At 35.8% G+C, this 21,985-nt stretch overlaps 1 protein-coding gene across 4 annotated transcripts in view; it reads left to right on the top strand.

The window, feature by feature from the left end:
* CLCN3 (chloride voltage-gated channel 3) overlaps positions 1–21,985 on the top strand; it is a 96,892-nt gene that overhangs the window by 57,390 nt on the left and 17,517 nt on the right. For all 4 annotated transcript variants that reach the window (XM_019441020.2, XM_019441022.2, XM_019441021.2 and 1 more), the window contains 7 exons: positions 7,449–7,548; positions 8,889–9,076; positions 10,072–10,194; positions 11,985–12,191; positions 14,611–14,691; positions 15,603–16,148; positions 19,126–19,312. In XM_019441020.2, the coding sequence (XP_019296565.1) occupies positions 7,449–7,548; positions 8,889–9,076; positions 10,072–10,194; positions 11,985–12,191; positions 14,611–14,691; positions 15,603–16,148; positions 19,126–19,312 (1,432 nt within the window). The remainder of the gene's footprint in view (positions 1–7,448; positions 7,549–8,888; positions 9,077–10,071; positions 10,195–11,984; positions 12,192–14,610; positions 14,692–15,602; positions 16,149–19,125; positions 19,313–21,985) is intronic.

Here is a 21,985-nt window from a genome sequence, read left to right as displayed (position 1 = left end):
AAAAAAGACAAAAAAAAAAAAAAGCAAGGACTGGGAAAATACAGCATGTGAGTTGGGGAGGAAGATCAAGGTATAGAAGTAAGCATAATTTTTCATTTTTGGTAGTACAGCAGCTACAGCAAAAGAGGAAACTTGTTGGGGCGCCTGGGTGGCTCAGTTGGTTGAGCATCCGACTTCGGCTCAGGTCATGATCTCATGGCTCATGAGTTCGAGCCCTGCGTCAGGCTCTGTGCTGACAGCTTGGAGCCTGTAGCCTGCTTCAGATTCTGTGCCTCCCTCTCTCTCTCTGCCCCAACACACTCACAGTCTGTCTCTGTCTCTCTCAAAAGTAAATAAACATAAAAAAAAAAAATTAAAAAAAAAAAAAAGAGGAAACTTGTTATATAATTCTTATTATTGCAAAAGAAGAAACATATTGGGAGATAATTTCATGGGATTTTGCTATTTTCTTTTATCCCCTTTTTCGGTTTCAAATTCTGAGATTCTCAAATTGAGTCCTGTAAAGGACATATTAAGTATTGTGATGAATACTAATCAAAAAAATACTATATTGCAATAATATTTCCAATGGTTTTTATAGCAAGTGTATATTTCAGTTACATCTTGGGTAAAGAGTTTGGCTAAAATTTCTTTAGAAAAAACTATTCCAAAGGTGCCTGGGTGGCTCAGTTGGTTAAGCATCTGACTTCTGCTCAGGTCATGATCTCACAGTTCATGGGTTCAAGTCCCACATCGGGCTCTGTGCTGACAGCTCAGAGCCTGGAGCCTGCTTTGGATTCTGTCTCCCTCGCTCTCTGCTCCTTCCCTACTCACACTCTGTCTCCTTCTTTCTCCCTTTCTAAAAAATAAATAAACATTAAAAAAAAAAGAAGTAAACTATTCCATTTGTAACATCAAAAATCAAATAAATAGGGGCACCTGACTGGCTCTATCAGAAGAACATGTGACTCTTGATCTCAGAGTCATGAGTTTGAGCCCCATGTTGGGTATAGAGATTAATTAAATAAATAAATAAATACACTTAAGATTTTTTTTTAGGGGCGGGGTGCCGGGGTGGCTCAATCAGTTGAGCCTCAGACTTTGGCTCAGGTCATGATGTCACGATTCATGGGTTCAAGCCCTGCATCAGGCTCTGTGCTGACAGGTCATAGCCTGGAGCCTGCTTCTCATTCTGTGTCTCCTTCTCTCTCTGCCCCTCCCCCGCTTGCACTCTGTCTCTCTCTCAAAAATGAATAAACATTAAAAAATAAATTTTTTTAAATACCTAAATTTCTTCTAAATTAGAAAAAATTTATGAAGTTGTATCACTTAAAAAAATTTTTTTTAATGTTTATTTCTGAGACAGAGAAAGAGCATGAGTGGGGGAGGGGCAGAGAGAGAGGGAGACACAGAATCAGAAGCAGGCTCCTGCTCTGAGCTGTCAGCACAGAGCCCGACGTGGGGCTCGAACTCACAAACCGTGAGATCATGACCTAAGCCGAAGTTGGTCTCTCAACCAACTGAGCCACCCAGGTGCCCCTCACTGTTTTTATTCATTAAATAAAAAACATTCATAAAAAAAAGAATGCTGTTTACTAAAAAGTACAACTTGTGGATGGTAACTTATTGATACAATGTAGTCCAAAAATTAATTTAAAAAGGAAAATCTCTTTGAAAAGTAAAATTCGAAATTCTAACAGGCCCACTATAACTTTGAGGTCTGAAATTTACTTGTAAATGAAAATAACTGCTTGTACAAATTAGTTATAATCTTTCATATTAATGTATATTTGTATATTAAAGTTGAAATTAAAATTAGATTATATTGTTCATGACAAGTATAACCTCTGAGATTCATCACTCATTATTAATCTTTTCTGGAAGACCCAATACATTCCAGTGGTGATTTTCAAGGTTTTTCATCTCAGAACACTTTTCTTTTCTTTTCTTTTCTTTTCTTTTCTTTTCTTTTCTTTTCTTTTCCTTTCTTTTCTTTTCTTTTACTTTATTTTATTTTATTATTTTATTTTATCATCTCAGAACACTAGATTTTATTTTATTATTCTAATTTTTTTGAGAGCGAGAGAGAGGAGAGGGCACAAATGAGCAAGGGGCAGAGAGAAAAAGAATCCCCACAGGAGGAGCAGAGGGAGAGAGAGAGAGAGAGAGAGGCGGGCTCATTTGAAGTGGGCTCAGGCTCAAGCTTACCACAAGTGGGGCTTGAACTCACGAACTGTGAGATCATGACCTGAGCTGAAGTCAGATGCTTAACAACTGAGCTACCCAGGCATACCTCATCTTGGAACACTGTTAAACTCTAAACTCTAAACACTTACTGAGGATAGTGAAGGAACTTAGTTTATGTTGTTATATTAATTGATATTTACCATGTTAGATACAAAAACTAAGAATTTTTTAAAATGCTAATTTATTTAAAAGTAGCCAAACCCCTGTTATACATTAACATCAAAGCATATATTTCTGAAAACACAACATTTTTATGAAAAATAACTGTATTTTCCAAAATAAAAATATTTAGTGAAAGAGTGACATTATATTTTCATAAGTCTCATTATTGTCTTATTTATTAAAGGCTGCTGGATTCTAATATCTGCTTCTGAATTCAGTCTGTTGTGATATTATTTGGGTTGAAATATATGAAGAAAGTCCAAACTCATATAGGTAGGTAGTTAGAAAAGCTAGGAGTATTTTAATAACCTTTTTGTATCATTGTGGATATTCTTTGATACTGTACCAAAGTGACAGGTGGTAGTTTCTTAAAGATTAGTTGCCAGTGTAATCTGAAACTATATCAGTGGACCCTTTGTCTTTGTTACATTGAAATCTGTTAGTTCACCTTCAATTCTAATGAATAATTTTGTAACATCATGTAGCGATCATTTGGAAAATATTCACTGATCTATGCTGTTATTTCTAGTGTTGACACTTTTCAGTTTCATTATACAATATCAAAAAAAATACATTTGTTGTATCAACCCTGATCTCTTTAGAAAAGTCTTTAAGTATTGGGAATCTGTCATGCTTATAGTGATAGATAACAAATTTCCCAAAATTCTCATTTTTACTTGAAAGTTCAAATTCTATCATTAGAAACAAATACACTCTTATTTCACTTGAAATGACAGGCTTACTTGGTTTGTTTTTGAGAAAATGCCTGTCAGATTCTCAAGTCTGAAAAACCATTCTTTGGTGTCCTTGTTTCAAGTAAAAATGGTGTTCCATGTGTAGGTGTCAAGTTTATTTTGCAACTCAAATAAGTCACTTAAATGCTTTTCCTCAAGACATAATTTCATACTTCAGTATGTATCAGAAGGCTTTATATATACTTAAGTCATCACACATACTATAAAAAAGACTCAATGATTGAGGCATAATAACTTTTACTACTTCATCAAAAGCATTCTTAAGTGAGACTGGTGTTTACTTACTTTTTTTTTTTTTTTTCCTTTTTTGCTGGGATACGTGGCAGTGAAGAATGTAATGACTACCAGTACATTTGGATGCCACTGCCTTGATTTGTGCTGAGGAGCAGCTGTTTTGCATTTGCTTTTGCATTATCAGTGAAAATGTCAAAACAGTGAAAAGGGCACATCAGTTTTAATATTATGATGAAAACAGTTTTGACCTTGAAGCCCTCTTGAGAAGGTCTCAGAGACCCTCAGAGTGTCCGTGGCAACATTATAAGATCCAGTGTTTTAATCCAGTATGCCTAATGCAGGCACACTATAACTCCTGCATCTCATATGATTGTTAGGTAAATCAGTTGTACTTAGAATTACGTATATTTACAAAGTCATTAACGTACTGCAGTTGCAGTTAAAATGTGTTTTAAAGTGAGGTAGTATGAAAGTATCCTGAAGACATCATGTTCATAAGATTTTAAAGCAAATTAAGACTAAAAGAAACCACAATACAGTTTTTTCCCTCTGATTTTGAAGGTAGTCCATAGTTCTTGAAAACATTTAAAATAATATGACATTTAAAAAATAATATGAAGGGGCGTCTGGGTGGCCCAGTTGGTTAAGCGTCCTACTTTGGCTCAGGTCATGATCTCACAGTTTGTGAGTTCGAGCCCCGTGTTGGGCTCTGTGCTGACAGCTCAGAGCTGGAGCCTGCTTCAGATTCTGTGTCTCACTCTCTCTCTGCCCCTTCCCCACTAGTGCTTGCCCCCCTCTCTCTCTCAAGGATGAATAAACATTAAAAAATAGTAATAATAATAATAATATGAAGTAGTCAGTGTCCTAGCTAATCTTACCAATCATTTCTTTCTAGATAGGTCAAGTATCATTTTCTGTGCTTTTGATCTATGGTTGTATAAACAACATTTTTTTAACCTGGGAAATTCTACACATAAATGTTCTCACTGTTGTTTTTAAAACATTACATTAAAAAAAACACCAACTTTCTGTGTCAGTGCATATATACCTACCCAATTCTCTTTTCCCCCTGAACTTTTTAAAAAAATTTGTTTTAAAGTTTATTTATTTGAGAGAGAAAGAGAGAGGGTGAGGAGGGGAGGGGCAGAGGGGGAGAGAGAGAGAGAGAGAGAGGGAGAGAGAGGGAGAGAATAGCCCTAGCTCTGCACTGTCAGCATGAAGCCCAATGTGGGGCTCGAACCACATTGAAACTGTGAGACCATGACCTGTGCCGAAATCAAGAGTCGGATGCTTAACCAACCGAGCCACCTATGTGTGCCTCCCCCTAAACTTTTTATACTTGTATAGCCCCCTACCTCAGATTTTGAAGCAAATCAACATTATATCATTTCAAATATTACTATTTCAGTATTTTGTAAAATGTCACTAATTGTCATTCTTTTTTTATTTATTAGCTTGAAATTTTCTATAAGGAGAACCTTCTTCATACCAATTATTTGGGTTCCCTGAAGTTCAGATTGTACAGAAAAGGGAGAAGGTTTGAAATTAAATGGTTCCCTAGAATTCTCAAAGTTGACCAATGAGATTTTTGTTCGCTTGTTTGGTTTTTGTTTCTGTATCTTCATGCACTCACAGATTTAAACATATTAGATGTGTTTTAATCATCACTGTTATTATCCTTATCGATGCATATGTTATTCCATTTTTGGCCAGTGGGAACTTCTTTAGGTTGATGCCTGTCTCCTCTGACACATACTTAGTAGATTTTGGCATATTCTGGGAAAAGAAGATGATCCCACTTCATCTTACATATTTCCTGCCTGGAGTCAGCCGTTTTCCCCAGGGACCCTGCTTCCTTTGAAGGAAAATGGCTTATAGGCAGTGCAGGCACCAGAGGTACTTCGAGTGTCTGGGCTGGCCATTGTTTTCTTTTTTTTTTTTTTTTTTTTTTTTAATTTTTTTTTAACGTTTATTTATTTTGGAGACAGAGAGAGACAGAGCATGAACGGGGGAGGGTCAGAGAGAGAGGGAGACACAGAATCTGAAACAGGCTCCGGGCTCTGAGCTGTCAGCACAGAGCCCGATGCGGGGCTCGAACTCACGGACCGCAAGATCATGACCTGAGCCGAAGTCAGCCGCTTAACCGACTGAGCCACCCAGGCGCCCCTGGCCATTGTTTTCTACCAGCTTCATAAGCTTATAGGAACCTTCTGATTTAAATTCAGTACTATTGAGCTTTTGTTTAACCTCCAGTTCTTAAATCTGTATCATCTTTCAGCCATTTCAAAAATCTCAATACCACATATATAAGCATATGGTTTACTTCACAATACACACACGCTAGGTTAAGAATATTACCAGCACTGTCACCAGCGATGTGCTTATTGAAAAGTTACAGTGTTTTCTTTCTTTTTTTTATAATATTTTTTGTTCTTAGTGTTTATCCCACTAGGGTTACACATACAAATTATTTGTTTTAAAGTCCCTGTCCCATTTAACCTGTTGCCTCCCTTCTGTTAAAATAATGATTTACTTTTAACATTTTATGGTTTGTCCCTTTATTTTTAAAAATACAGCATATATGGGGCACCTGGGTGACTCAGTCGGTTAAAGCATCCAACCGGCTCAAGTCATGATCTCGCGGTTCGTGATTTCAAGCCCTGTGTCACGCTCTGTGTTGACAGCTCAGAGCCTGAGCCTGCTTCTGATTCTGTGTCTCTCTCTCCCTGCCCTGTCCCCACTCATGCTCTCTCTCTCTCTCAAAAATAAACATTAAAAAAAAATTTTTAATGCAAGCATATGTATTTATGTACTTATTTTTCTTAGGTAAATGGAAGCCTTCTGTACCCACATGTATCCACTTTGCTTTTCTCCCCTGCACAACACTGCATCTATCTCATTCTTTTTCAGTGAGTGCAGAATTTTCCATTACACAGATAAACTGCAATACCCTTAACCAATACTGTATTGATGAGCATTTAGATGATTTCCAAGGTTTTACCTCATATTGTATAAAACATTATAGTTACTCTCATTGAGAAAAAGCAACATGGGGTTTAATGGTTATTTTTGAAAGAGGGGAACCTAACTTCCACCTCTAAAGAATGCTTAGTATCTGTGATTAGTTGCTTATGGTATAGAAGGTGGAAAATTGCGCCTTATTCAACCCAGAACTTAACTGGAATCTTTTTAGTGAGGCCTTATGGCTTAAAGTAGACCAGAGGTTTAAAATAGACCAGATCATTGAATTCCAGCTGTTGCCATTCTGTGGGACAGTTTGAGCACTGAAGCCCTAGACTGAGAATATGGCTTTTTAAAGCAACAATCCTAGTAGAATAGAAGAGGTTTGGGCCAGTTAGGGATAATTCTTAAAAAGAGAAGGAAGACTTGCCTTCTTGTGTCTTAGTAGAGTGAGATCTGAAAATCAAATCTATTCCTATCCTGCTAATCTCCCTTCCTCTGCTATATTCAGTAGAGGACTCTTTTACCTTACACAGTGATAGAAGAGAGCCTCTGGACCCCACAGCTGGGATTAAAACTCTACATACCTGCATATTTACAGGCCTGCAACTTTTGGTAAACCTCTTTACTCACATGACTATTGTATACTATATTTATGGGTATGGTACTATTATTCACTGACCTTACCTTTTAAAGAATATTATAATCCTGCTAGGATTATTATTTAATTGTTAGGACCAAAAAATGGCCAGGGAATGACGGACATTTCAATCTATAATGTCTTATTTCTGTTAATATAAAAGATGTATATCTGCTAAATTTGATTCAATTTTAAACAGCCTAGGCAAGACTCTTTCTGGTTTGTGGATCCCTTGCTCTCATATCCTGAGGTTTTTGTTAAAAATGCAGATCTCTGGGTAAATGTTTAGCATCTGGTTTATGGGTATAACAACTGTCTGACATAGTGATTCTGCCCCAAACTCACCTTTCCCATTATTTAGTTTATCAACTACTGTCTCATGTAAAATAAGTGAGAAAAACTTTTGGATTCTAGAATTGTGTCTTCTATTCATAGTTTGAAAAATGAAGCATAAACATTTCTAATTTCAGATCAACAGCAAAAAGAAAGAATCAGCATGGGAAATGACAAAAAGCTTATATGATGCATGGTCAGGATGGTTAGTAGTAACACTTACAGGATTGGCATCAGGTAAAGAAAAATTTTAATGCAATCTTTTTTCGTTAACAGAAAAAATAAATAGTTCTCCCCTCCTTCCTGCAGTTTTTTTTTTTTTTTTTTCAGGTCCTGTTGGATTTTTAAAAGCATTTGTTTTGTTTCTTTCAAGAAACCTTAAGTATAAGACTAGGATGCAGGAAGCTTCAGAGTCTAGTCTTGGTTCTGTCACTTTAAGTGTTTATCCAGTTTGGTTGATCTTTCTGGGTTCAGTTTCTATATCTGTAAAATATGTGGTTTGGTCCAGATATACAATAAAGTATCTTTTAATGTTAAATCATTATAAGTAGCTAATATTTATTAAGTGCTTCCTGTAAGTGTCATGCACTGCCTTAAAATCTTTACATGTATGTAAACGACATGGCAGTCCTATGGAATAAGTGCTGTTATTGTCACCATTTTACATAAAGCACGAGAGGTTAAGTAACTTGACTAGGGTGATGTAGCCAGTAAGTGGCCAAGCAAAGATTTAAATTTAGGCAGTTTAGCTGAAGAGCCCACATTTTAACTACCATGCTATAGAGTGCCCACAGAGTCCCTCTGTGTGAGATTTTAAGAAATAGCAGTTGCAGATCTGGAAACAAACATTAAGGACTGTTTTAATGACTTTCAGTTTCCATCATGGAAGATTATGTCCAGAAGAACATGAGGCAAATTAAAATTTATGTGGAGAATAGAAGGAAGTACTGCTATCTCTAATTGGCATGCACAGGAATTTTGTGGCCACTGTGTTTGTGACCTGTTGATCTTTTCATACAATAAGAAGGATCTAGACTTTGACCATAAATTTGCATATTTTGTATTTTATCAGTAACATGATCTTGGTACATTTGATGTTCTATTATTTAAGAAAAAAGTGAAAATCTGTCAGGGTAATTCATTAATGCTATGAGTTTCACTACTAACGGACATTAAATTTTAATGATATTGAGATCATTCGTAATTTTATTAAGTTTCAGATTGAAACATTAAAAACTCTGATTTTAATAACCTGATTTGTGAACCTCCTGCCAGATAGCTGTCTTTTAAAGATCTTTTTAGTGTGTTTTAAACACCTTTATTACAAATCACAGTGAATTTTAATGATGTAACTACTTTTAATTTCAAACAAAGAATAGCCATTTTATTTTAAAGAGTGGCTATTTACAGTTAAAAATGTTAATTATATAATATTTCCTATGTGACCCTTTATTTATAGGGAGTCCCCAGTTTTCTTGGACTCTTTTAACTTGATAGTTCTAAATGCCTCCCAAAAATTCACTTTTTTTGTTCTTTTTTTTTTTTTTTTTTTTGCCACCTCCAACATGTTTTTACAGGGGCATTGGCTGGATTAATAGACATTGCTGCTGACTGGATGACTGACCTAAAGGAGGGCATTTGCCTTAGTGCATTGTGGTACAACCATGAACAGTGTTGTTGGGGATCTAATGAAACAACATTTGAAGAGAGGGATAAATGTCCACAGTGGAAAACATGGGCAGAATTAATCATAGGTCAAGCAGAAGTAAGTCTTGCTGTGTCTAAAGATGAATTAAAAATTGATACAGTGAAATGAGTCTCTAATTCACTTAATTAACAGAATTATTCACAGATTCTTGCAGCTGCATTAAAAGAAAAAAAAAATGTAATAGGATAGATTGGAAAATATGAGAATACATTGCAGCAAGTAAAATGTAAAGCTTCAAGAAGCTTTTGTATTAGTTAACTACATAGTCACATTCAAGTCTATTCAATTATGACATTGAATGTCTTATTGTAGAAAAGAAGTGTGATGGGATCTGTTTAATCACAGAAAGTTAATATGAAGTCAAGTTATTAAAACTGCTTAACATATCACAATTGTCAGGAAGTATGAATTATCAAAAAATTTAGTAAAATAAGCCTTGTAACTGGAGATATCTCGAAGAAATCTATAGATTTTTCTTTGTGATATTATAGTATTTAAATGATTATTTTACTGTTCTTGATGTTCTATATTGAAGAACATTGTAGAAGTTAGAATGTTATATAATATATGTAGTTGTGTGGTCATATGCGGATATATTTTTAAAGTTTTGTTATAGCTGAATTTTCAAGCTATAAAAAGAGAATATATTTGCTGGTAACATGGGCAGTATGCTGTTTCTCATTTGATCCTCAGGAAAATTGCAGCAGAATGAGATCTAAGTGGGAATGCAATTTTGTCTTCACAACTGTTTCCAAAATGTGGTTTGTGGGTAGGCAGAGATTAAAGTGTAGCAGATTTTTGACATTTAGACTTTAGGGATCAAGAAAAAGCTAGGAAAAACATTCAATAGATTAAGGCCCCTTATATATATATATATATATGAGTATGTCTTTTTGATTGTACTTAAATATTTTGTTCATATAAAGCTTTTACTAATGTGGAAGTAAATCCAGGAAACTTTCGAGTTTTACCCAAATTTCTTATGTGGCAAGCACTTGCATTAGGGGTACACTGTAAATTAAATTTATACTATTAAATGCTTTGCCTTTTAGGGCCCTGGTTCTTACATCATGAATTACATAATGTACATCTTCTGGGCCTTGAGTTTTGCCTTTCTTGCCGTTTCCCTGGTAAAGGTATTTGCTCCATATGCCTGTGGCTCTGGAATTCCAGAGGTAAGCCATGCAATATTTAATATCATTAATCATTAAGTGATTGTTACAGTGTTTATCTTTTGCCTTTAGGGGGAAAAAGTAGTCTTTCTGGGGAGATGGTTTGTAACATGAGAAAGAAAATTAGAAAAAGAAAATCTTAAAAATGTAAGCTGATTATAGATATCACTGAAAGAAATTCTTCCCCATAGTCATTTTATCATTAACTGTGAGGGTTGATTTTTCTTTTTCCACCACTAATTTAGCACGTGACTAAACAAATACCAGAAGACTCAGTTATAAACCTGGAAAATTATTATGTGGCCTAAAGTTCTGTGATAGATTAGTTGATGTTTTGCTGCTATGAACCTGACTTGAATACATTAATTCTCTTTTTATGACTATCTTTTTTTTTTAATTTGTTTTTAATGTTTATTTTTGAGAGAGAGAGAGAGAGAGTAGGGGAGGGGCAAAGAGAGAAGGACACACAGAATCTGAACCAGGCTCCAGGCTCTGATCTATAAGCACAGGGCCCAGTGTGGGGCTCGAACTCAACAAACCACAGCATCATGACCTGAGCTTAACCGACTAAGCCACCCAGGCGCCCCTATGACTGTCTTTTAACTAGATAAGTTAATAATTCTTGAATTTGGTAGATAATATTTATAACCATTTTATACTTGAAAATAAACATTTGATCATAGTGGGTCAGTAGTACAAACTTTTGGATTTTTTAAGTCAACATTAATTAATTAATTAACTAATTTAAGGTTTGTTTTGAGAGAGACAGAGAGCATGAGTGGGGGAGGGGCAGAGAGAGGATCCCAAGCAGGCCCCATGTGGTCAGCACAGAGCCTGACATGGAGTTCAAACTAATGAACCGTGAGATCATGACCTTGGCCGAAATCAAGATTTGGATGCTCACCTGACTGTGACCCACCCAGGCGCCCCTATCAACAGTATTTAAAGAATATATTGAATAATGTGATGGGAACTCATTTCTTTCCCTTTTTAATTTTTCTGTCTTAAGTAAGTTATCAGCTTTTTCTAGCACATTTCCTTTTGAAATGTAGAATGTCTTGGGGTGCCTGGGTGGCTCAGTTGGTTGAACGTCTACCTTTGGGTTTCAGCTGTGGTCGTGGTCCCAGGGTTGTGGGATCAAACTCCGCATCGGGCTCCACGCTCAGCATGGAGCCTGCTTGGGGTTCTCTCTCTCTCCCTCTGCCCTCTCCCCTACTGGTGTGGGCACGATCTCTCTTTCTCTCTCTAAAAAAGGAAGGAAGGAAGGAAGGAAGGAAGGAAGGAAGGAAGGAAGGAAGGAAGGAAGGAAGGAGAATAAAAGTTTTTAATAAGGGGCAGTATCATGCAGCATTTAGCTGTTGCCACTTACCGTTATTAATATACAGGAAAATAATATATGTGATGACAGTACTATGAGAAGACATAATTCCCTATTTCTGACAGAATGTCTGAAATGTATCTATGTTTCTACAACAGAAATACTCATATTTGCCTTTTCCTGGTTATGTAATTACAACCCTTGTATTAAGGTATGTATTTCCTTTAACATGGCCTTGTATTTTAGTTTTGTTCATGAGATAAGGTTGCCTTCAATCCTTGCTTGAGAAGATAATTAGAATATGATACAGATTTATTATATGTAGCATAACAGTTAAGGCTTTTGAAAAATTGTGAATTGTTCCTTGGTCCACCTAAAAATTTTTGCAAGGTGGTTTTGTGAGTAAAACAAGAGAGTAACTTAAGTTCTCCTGTTTCTTAAAGAAAATTAAACTGTCTTATTCTTTCCTTTGTAGATTAAAACTATTTTAAGTGGATTCATCATCAGAGGTTACTTGGGAAAATGGACTTTAATGATCAAAACCATCACATTAGTATTGGCTGTGGCATCAGGTTTGAGTTTAGGAAAAGAAGGTCCTCTGGTACATGTTGCCTGTTGCTGTGGAAATATTTTTTCCTACCTCTTTCCAAAGTATAGCACAAATGAAGCTAAAAAAAGGGAGGTAAGTGTCTTTTGTAGTTTATTTGACAGATACATATCTATGACGTAGATAGATACATAGACTTACATCAGTGAGAATTTCCTAGTATAAAGATCACGTTTTTACTCTACTCTTTGGATAAATTCTGTGTTCAAATTCAAGTGTGAGAATTGTTTGCTTCTTTTTCCCTTTGTGAGTACCTCTGATGTGTTTTAGACCACATCCCCAGTGCTGCTCAGTTACCCCTATATTTTAGAGAGGTTTTGATGGACTACCATTGGTTTCAGTTGAATTTCACACAGGTCTTTCCATTTGTTTTTGCTTTGCCTTACACCTTTCTTCCTCTGAAGTTTTCCCCAAATGTAACATTATTTTCTCCTCTGGAGGAAGTGTCTAATGCCCTCGAGATGTGTGTCATCTGCAGAGAGCTATGTGGCATCGTGAAGATGTTCTGAGGGCTTTTAGGACCCCTCAAGATTTAAATCAGGGATTCACACTAGAGGGAGTATAGGAATTCCTCTTTATTGAGCTGCTCAGGAGCATTTTTTTCCTTTATCATTTATTTTAGGCCAGCCTGAGATCTCCTAGGAGGTCTTTAAACTTTATAGAGTTTCCTAATGATTCTAGATTGCTGTGGATATTTTCTAGAAGGAAAATGGGCCCCTGAGACCTTTTGTATTGACTCTATACTTTGGGGGCCCAATCCTTCCTGTTTTCCCAATCTAATCTGTAGGCCAAGATGGTATGGTGCATCTTGGGGGTTTTTAAGGTATGATATTTTTATATCGTTAAATAGAGAACTCAGAGGTCTGTGGCCCTAGCACAAGCCTTTCATCCTGTTGTTTTTAATAATATAAGAAAAAGTAGAATATTTTTATCAAACGATTTAATTCTTGAGTTGATACAATTCTAGTTCAGTTTAGTACTAACACATTGTTCATGCATTGGCAGCAGGTAGTCTAAAAGTGGAACACTTCAGATCATTATAGTTCCGTCTCTGAATAATAATTGTGATTCCAATATTACCCTCTAACAATAATAGCTGACATTACTGATTGGTTACTATGTATCTGCCTCTAAGTCCTTTACTTGTATTTTAAAATTTAAATCCACAATAATCCTATTAACTTGGCACTGGTATCCCCATTTATAGATAGGAAATTAGGCGTAAAGCTGCTAAACTTGCCCAAGATTGTATAGCAGAATGTCAGACTATGGATTAAAATTTATTTTTCTGACTCAAGTCTATACTCCTTACCACTACTACTACTATGACTGTGTGGCTCTGTATGTATGTTCAAAACAAAACATAACCTAAAACTGTATTATAACAAATCAGTGGCTAAAATGAAGCTATAGCATTTGTCCCTCCAATGCAGTTCCTTTACTTGCTATTGTACCTTGATATTTTGGGGGGTAAATTTTATTTTTATTTATTCATTTTAAGTGCAAAATGTAATTTGTTAGGAAAATGTTACAGAAATTAAAATCACTTAAAATTTTAAGATACACACTGTAGATGGTTAGTAATGTACATGACATTAACTTGGTTCACCCTTAGCGTATAAATGCCTAGAGTTTGTTAGTTGTGAAAGCATTAAGGTCTCATATTGGCTTTCTTCCTAGTTCACTTCCTTGACATTTTTAAATTAAATGATTCCTTTATACTTAAATAAAATGTGAGTTATGACTACTTGGGTGTTTTGCCAGACAGCAGCTTGACAATGGAGATCATGTTCTTAACTGTATATAATTTAATTTTTATTATTTCCAGTTTCTTTTTCAGAAATGTAAAACTTGACCATTTGTGAAAATGTTTTGATAGCCTCAGATATTTACTGGAATGAAATAGTGAAAGGAATAATTAGACTCTTAGGAAAATAATTACAACATGAAATGTTTAGTGAACTTATTTGTGTGACTTCGTACTGGTGGAAAGTGGGCAATGTCCAAGTGATAGTCTGGGGGAGCTGAAGAGAGGATCTGTAAGAGCTTTTGTGGATATTTTTGTCTTCTTTAACTTTATTGTTAGGCTTCTAGTTGGAAAGACTGTGTCATAAAGGGTAGCTATTGTGCTTTAGATGATGTTTTCCATATTGGCAGTTGTAGTATTGTCACAAGATTTAGAGTAGTGAAAATAAGGAAACTCAATAGGTTTTAAGTTCTCTGGATATTTTAGTAGGATTTAGAAAACAGTAGTTATCTCACATCAATGTTTTTTGACTGAATATTGAATATATGAATGACCTTTCAACTAAAGCAGAAGAGAAAAAAATACCTTTTTAGAGGAAATAAATATTTGCCTCTGTTTGGGGCGGTGGGTGGACATGCAAGTTAAATTCAGAAGAGGCATTTCAAAAATTCAAGCAACATAAAGAATTTTTATTTGATATGTTTGAATTTATAAGACTATATGAAATAAGCCAAATCCTCTTTTTAGGTGCTATCAGCTGCCTCAGCTGCAGGTGTTTCTGTAGCTTTTGGTGCACCAATTGGAGGAGTTCTTTTTAGCCTGGAAGAGGTAGGTAAAAAAATACAGTAATTAAAATTATGTATAATTACCATTACAAATGTATTTTGGCACACATTTCAGTTTTGTAACTAGTGTAAGAGATGCAGACTTTGTTTTAAAAACAAAGATTTAATTTCATAAAGTTATTTTTCATGTATTCTTACATAAAGAGTAATACATTACACATGTTCTTTACCTTGAGAAAAGTCTTAAAAATATTATTCTTGTATAAATATTAGTGGTCATTTAAAATTTAACTTTGTTGACATATTTAAAAGTAAGCAGAAGTGAATTTGACTTAACAGAAAATATTTAACCACTATTTGTTAAATTATAGCCCATGTTTTTATTTTTAAAATACTTAATCAATTCCTAATGTGTTTTTGTGAGTTTTTGTTGTATGATTATTTCTGTGGCAGTGATTGATATTTAAGAAGATCATTTTAGTTGTGTCACTGGTGTAGTTTGTTTTTGTTCTCTCAAGACTTTTTACATGTTTACACAAAAATGTGACTGGGAATGTTTTAAAATTTACTTTTCCCATTGTTTGCATTCTTTTATTTTTAATATAGAAGAGGCAAATACTTCTTTTTGAGCTCATAGGAATTGGTGGTGATGTATTTATTCACTCTACATGATTGAATTGGAGGTGAAACTCATTTTGAAAATAAAAAAAATGATGTGTCTGAAGTAATTATTAGACATTTTTTGACCAGTTGATATTGTGAATTTATAATGATGTGATAGCCAAAGTTATTAAACATCAATCTTTTTCTTGCCACAGTAAAATCTATTATATGTAAATTCTAGCTGCAACAAAAATTAGACTATGATATTCGCCATTCAAGTTATACCATATTGGAAACATCTTAAAATTCTAGCGTTAATTTTTCTTTTCCTTTTTTTTTTTTTTTTTTTAGGTTAGCTATTATTTTCCTCTTAAAACTTTATGGAGATCCTTTTTTGCTGCTTTAGTGGCTGCATTTGTTTTAAGATCCATCAATCCATTTGGTAATAGCCGTCTGGTCCTTTTTTATGTGGAGTATCATACACCGTGGTACCTTTTTGAACTGTTTCCTTTTATTCTCCTCGGGGTATTTGGCGGGCTTTGGGGAGCCTTCTTCATTAGGGCAAATATTGCCTGGTGTCGTCGACGCAAATCCACCAAATTTGGAAAGTATCCTGTTCTTGAAGTCATTGTTGTTGCTGCCATTACTGCGGTGATAGCCTTCCCTAATCCATATACCAGGCTCAACACCAGTGAGCTGATCAAAGAGCTTTTTACAGACTGTGGTCCTCTGGAATCCTCTTCTCTTTGTGACTACAGAAATGACATGAATGCCAGTAAAATTGTTGATGATATTCCTGATCGTCCAGCAGGCCTGGGAGTATATTCAGCTATATGGCAGTTATGCTTAGCACTCATATTTAAAATTATAATGACAGTATTCACTTTTGGTATCAAGGTAAGTACTGATGTGAGGTGCTATTTAAGTAATCTTGGCATGTTCAAAACTTTTATGTGAAATGAGCAGTGAATGTTTATCTAAAAGTGGTTATTTCATAAATGTAGGCTGAAAAAAGTTCTTATCTTTTGGGTTTCATTTTAAATAATGGGAAAAAAAAGAATTCCTTTGGATATATTGCTGAGCATGGTTATTTGTTGCTGTGTAACACATCACCCCAAAACCTGGCAATTTAAGAGAACTATTTTGCTCTTGATTTTAGGTCAGCAATTTGGGAAGGACTCAACTTGGGCATGTTTTGTTTGTGGCCTATCATACATGTCATCAGACATGGCTAAGGCTGGTCATCTACCACCCAAGCTAGGAAGATTCAGAACGTCTGGCTCTTGAAACATTTCTTTCTCTCTCTCTCTCTCTCTCTCTCTCTCTTTCTCTCTCTCTCTCTCTCTCTCTGGTTTTTCCAGCATGGTGCCTTCAGAGCATTTGGATTTCTTACATGGTTGCTCAAGATTCTAAAAGCAAGTGTCCCAAGGGGACCATTTCTTACCTAGCCAAAGAAGTCATGCAGCATGCCTCTGTTGCATTCTGTTTGTCCAGACTGTCACAGAGGCCTACCTACCTCTTAATTGGAGCAGTGTTAGGGAATTTATGATCATATTTTATTTTTTTATTGTTTAATGTGTGCCTTTTTTGTTTTGTTTTGCTTTTGTTTTTTTGAGAGAGAGACAGAGTGTGAGCACGGGGGAGGGACAGAGAGAGAGAGGGAGACACAGAATCCGACACAGGCTCCAGGCTCTGAGCTGTCAGCACGGAGCCTGACATGGGGCTTGAACCCATGAACTGTGAAATCATGACCAAGCCGAAGTCAGGTGCCTAACCGATTGAGCCATTTAGGTGCTCCCATGATTGTTTTAAACTACCACAAACTTAATGGCTTAAAATTACACAAGTTTATTTTAGTTTTGGAGATCAGAAGTGCAAAATGGGTCTCACTGGGCTAAAATCAAGGTGTTCACATGGATTTATGGAGTCTAGCTTTTTTTTTTTTTTTTTTTTTTTTTTGCCTTTTCCAGCCTTCTAGAGGCTTCCCACATTCCCTGGTTCATGGCCCTCTTCTCCCATCTTCAAAGCCAGGAATGGGTGGTCAAGTCTTTTTTTATCTTCATTTTTCTGACGTTATTCTAAATATTTCTTCCACATTTAAAAAACATTTGTAATTACTTTGAGCCCACTTAAGTAATCCAGGATAATCTCCTGTTTAAAAAAATTTTTTTAAGTTTATTTATTTATTTTGAGAGAGAGGCAGTATGAGTAGGGGAGGGGCAGAGAGAATCCCAAGCAAGCTCTGCACCGTCATTGCAAAGCCCCATGTGGAGCTTGAACTCACAAAACTGTGAGGTCATGACCTGAGCCAAAACTGAGAGTCAGACACTTAACCAACTGAGCTACTCAGGTACCCATGATAATTTCCTGTTTTAAGGTCAGCTGATTAACAACCTTAATTTTACCGGCACCCTTAATTCTTCCTTACTGTATAACATGACACATTCACAGGAATTAGGATAGGGATATCTTTGGGGAGCCATTATTCCACCTATCATATTACTATAGGGCGTTAGCTTGAAAGGACACTGCAGACTCAGAGTTAAATTACTAGCCTATGAATACCATGTCTTTTTCCATCAAGGATTTAAGGGAGCTAGGCCTAATGCCCTGGGATGTTGCTTCATTTGAATTTATAAAAGAATAATATTTATTAATTAGTGATTTGCCAGTAAATATAATTCTCTTATATGGCTGTCAGTGCTGTATGTAGGGAATCCGATGTCAGCTAATCCTTGTTCCTTAAGTTAACATTCACTAGTGATTATATGCTTTCACAGATGTAGATTATGTGGAATAACAGCTTAATTTCAACAAAATTGTAATGATGGTTTTTGAAATGTGGTCTCTGTCTCTTCTATTGTTCTCTATTTAGTCCACTGGTTATAACAGTTAAATAATAGAAAAACCTTGAAGTTTAAAATGTTTAATCATAGTGAATCAAGTTAAAGCAGCTGTTAAAGCTCCTGTTTCTACAGTAAGTTGATTTTCTGCAAATCCCAACTTTCTCATCTTTAGTTGAGCTACAGGAGGCTGGAGACAGTTGTCAGGTCTTTGTTAAGTCCCACCTCGCTCTGTGCTCTGGCTGAAGGATCCTAATCAACAGGAGAGTGTAAAACATATTTTGATCTCTTCTATTTGGATAACCTTTTAATGATCCTAATGCAGTGTTCAACATGCCATTATTTTGTGCTCAGCTTATTTCATTTCTGTAACATTTTAGAGCTATTAGTATTTTAATCCTTAAATGATCTCGCTTCAGGTATCTACTATTCCTATTTTTTTCATTACATTTAATTGATACATACTCTTCTCCATATATATGTGTGTGTGTGTGTGTGTGTATATATATATATATATATATATATATATATATATGTATATATCGTTAAACAAATATTGAAGGACCTGATAAGCTTGTCCTCTTTACATTGTACTACTTGAGGAATAGCATCTAATATTTTTTTCATTTGGTAAACAACAAATATGTAGGGAGGATAGAATCATGGAGTAAAGGACAGTACTTCACATTAAATTGATTCAGTTTAATGAAAAATGCTTCATATTGTCCTTTTTTTTCCTTTCCCCGTTTCACCATGAATTAATGAAAATCGTGTTAGGGACTGGCATTAAGGAGCTAAAGGATGAATAACCCTTAGGTTGGTTTAGAGAATGTTATCTGTTACTTTGAAATCACAGAATTACGAAGGTACCATTAGAACAGTATTTTGCTGTAGTTTTATTTGTACTAGGATTTTGCTATATAAATAAAACGTGAAAAGAATCTAAAGTGTTAGTTAGAAATCCATAATTTAGGTTCCGAGCATATAAGCAGAGGATCTCTGTCCCCTTAAGCACTGTGGTTTTGTTACAGGTTCCGTCCGGCTTGTTCATTCCCAGCATGGCCATTGGTGCGATTGCCGGAAGGATTGTGGGGATTGCAGTGGAACAGCTTGCGTATTTTCACCATGACTGGTTTATCTTTAAGGAATGGTGTGAGGTTGGAGCTGATTGCATTACACCTGGCCTTTATGCCATGGTTGGTGCTGCTGCGTGCTTAGGTAACGTAACTGTGTCTGTGTATGGATGTTTGTGAATCTGAGAGAGAAGAGAGCGAGTGTGGGAGCACATTTATGCTTAATTGGTGAGGGGGGTGAGGGCGGTCGGTACAGGATGGAGGAAGAGAATGTTTTAACAGAAATGAAACCACTATTATATAGTTTTTATGTAGTAATAGTTTTCATTTTGCCTGCTCTAAATATTTGTTAATACAAAACCTTAATGGTAGTTAGCATCTTTTAAACATCATGTAATGCTTTGTGACAGAAAACATCTCAGTACAACATAGGCTTAGTTTGAATCCTGTCAGGGAGATTTTTGGTTTTTTCATTGTCAGGGATCTTGGCTTACCTATAACAACTATAGCATGGTTCCTGAGATTAACATTTTAGCAAAGCTGAACATTTGGTTCTGCAGTGATTTATAGTTAGCTGTAAAGAAAGAGTTCTTTACCAGCCCTCTTTGATTTAAGGTGCATTTATAGGAAAATTAAAAACTGTTTTAACGAAAAGCAAAACAAAGTAACTGCATTAAATACTTAAGAGTCTGTTGTCCTCTTGGATATGAAAAATTGTTATTTTAAAATTTAAATGTCGAATTTTGGTTATGATATTAAATAGTTGGTATTTTGACTTACTTTTGTTCAGTGAATCACAAATCTGTAATTATTGATCTCCAAAAGAATGCTATCAAGTTAAAGTGGAAGGACAGGACATTTTCACCACAGTAGCGGTGATTTAGTAGTTGTCCACTTTCTTTTTTTTTTTTATTTTTTTTTTTAATTTTTTTTTCAACGTTTTTTATTTATTTTTGGGACAGAGAGAGACAGAGCATGAACGGGGGAGGGGCAGAGAGAGAGGGAGACACAGAATCGGAAACAGGCTCCAGGCTCCGAGCCATCAGCCCAGAGCCTGACGCGGGGCTCGAACTCACGGACCGCGAGATCGTGACCTGGCTGAAGTTGGACACTTAACCGACTGCGCCACCCAGGCGCCCCTAGTAGTTGTCCACTTTCTGTAAAGTGCTGTGCTAGGTGCAGTGAGTGATACACAAAGAAGTGTAAAACATGGGCCCACACTTCAACTACAGTCAGATTGGGAAGGGAAGATAAGACCAAAACTGAGAAACAGTAGTAAGAAATATACAATAATTATATATAGTACTGAGTCTATGACAGTGTAGGAAACTAGAGGAAAAGAGAGCTGAAGTAGTTCAGGTAAGGGTAGAACAGGAGCTTTATTTCAGAAAACTAGTAGGATTTAAAGAAGAGGATTTTGTTGAGGAATATAATCGTGTGAAATTGAAGGAATTGGAATAAATTTAAGGATACTGATACTATTGAAGCAGAGAGTGCATTTTGGATACTTTTGGGAAATGAAGTTGGATTAGTGAGAAAGAGCCAGGTTATGAAAAGGCAATCATCTGTGTCAGGATGAATTTGTGTTTGGAATAGGTCGTATCTGTGGCAGAATCGTGGCTTTGGCAGTTGTAACTTGACAACTTTGGGAATGTTCCTTTACTTTGATTTTTTATTTTCTTATCTTTAAAATAGAAATAATAACCACTAATCTCCTACAGTTGTTTTGAGCATTATATGAGATAAAATGCATGTAAAACTGTTAGCACAGTGCCAGGTAAAATAAGTTACTTGAGTTCAAAACAAAATTCTCTGTGAACTGATTAGGACATGCCTGGCATAGTGTAGATGTGTAATACGTAGTAGGTTCTTTCTCCCTTCTATTTTTAGGTTAAAAAGCAAAAAGGAAGAGTTTAAGCTTAATTATACAGTATGAACTGGCGAATCCTGGTAGGTTTTTGAGCAAAGGAGCAACATGATGAAAGTAGTACTTAGGAAAGATTAACCTGGGAACATGGCTTATAAAGTAGATTAAAGGTAATGGGGCTTGGAGTCAAGGAGGTAAGATAAAATAGTATTAAAATTAAGGAACAAAGTCTTGAGAGTCTGGACTAGTTTGGTAATAGTGACAATATTGAGAAGGGACCAATAGATGGATATTTTGCAAAGCAAATCAGATAAGACTAGGTGAGAGTCTAGGTATTGGATTCAAGTAAAGGATGAACCCGGAATAACTATCTAGGTTGTCAAGAAGAACATGGTGCTGTGCTGGCTGGAATGGGTAGCTCTTTGGGGAAGAAGAGGACTTTGGTTTTAAATGTGTGGTATTTTTTGTGACAGTGGGTCATCCCAAGTCTTTTTACAGTTGGAAAACAAGACAAGCACAGCAATAAGGTATGCATAGTTGGAGACATGGGACAATGGCAACAGGAAGGAGAAAGATGTGGATTAGGAGACATGAGCATAGAGGTGATAGTTCAAAATGATGATTTGGGAGGCACCTGGGTGGCTCAGTCGGTTAAGCATCCAACTTCGGCTCAGGTCATGATTTTGCAGTTCGTGAGTTTGAGCCCCTTGTGGGGCTCTGTGCTAACAACTCAGCACCTGGAGCCTGCTTCAGATTCTGTGTCTCCCTCTCTCTCTGCTCCTCCCTTGCTCACTCTCTGTCTCTCAAAAATAAACATGAAAAAAATTAAAAAAAAAAAAAAAAAGAATGATGGTTTGGGTAAATGAATAGATGAGTTTTCTAAGGGAGAGGATATTACACTGTTAACATAAATCACAAAGCACCAAAATATTTTACTCATTTTGAAAAGAT

This window comes from Panthera pardus, unplaced genomic scaffold (genome assembly GCF_024362965.1).
Source record: "Panthera pardus isolate Hobbes unplaced genomic scaffold, ASM2436296v1 HiC_scaffold_13, whole genome shotgun sequence".
NCBI classification, from domain to species: Eukaryota; Metazoa; Chordata; class Mammalia; order Carnivora; family Felidae; genus Panthera; species Panthera pardus.
The sequence above is the reverse complement of the archived record's forward strand: the minus strand, read 5'-3'. Positions and strand labels throughout refer to the sequence as shown.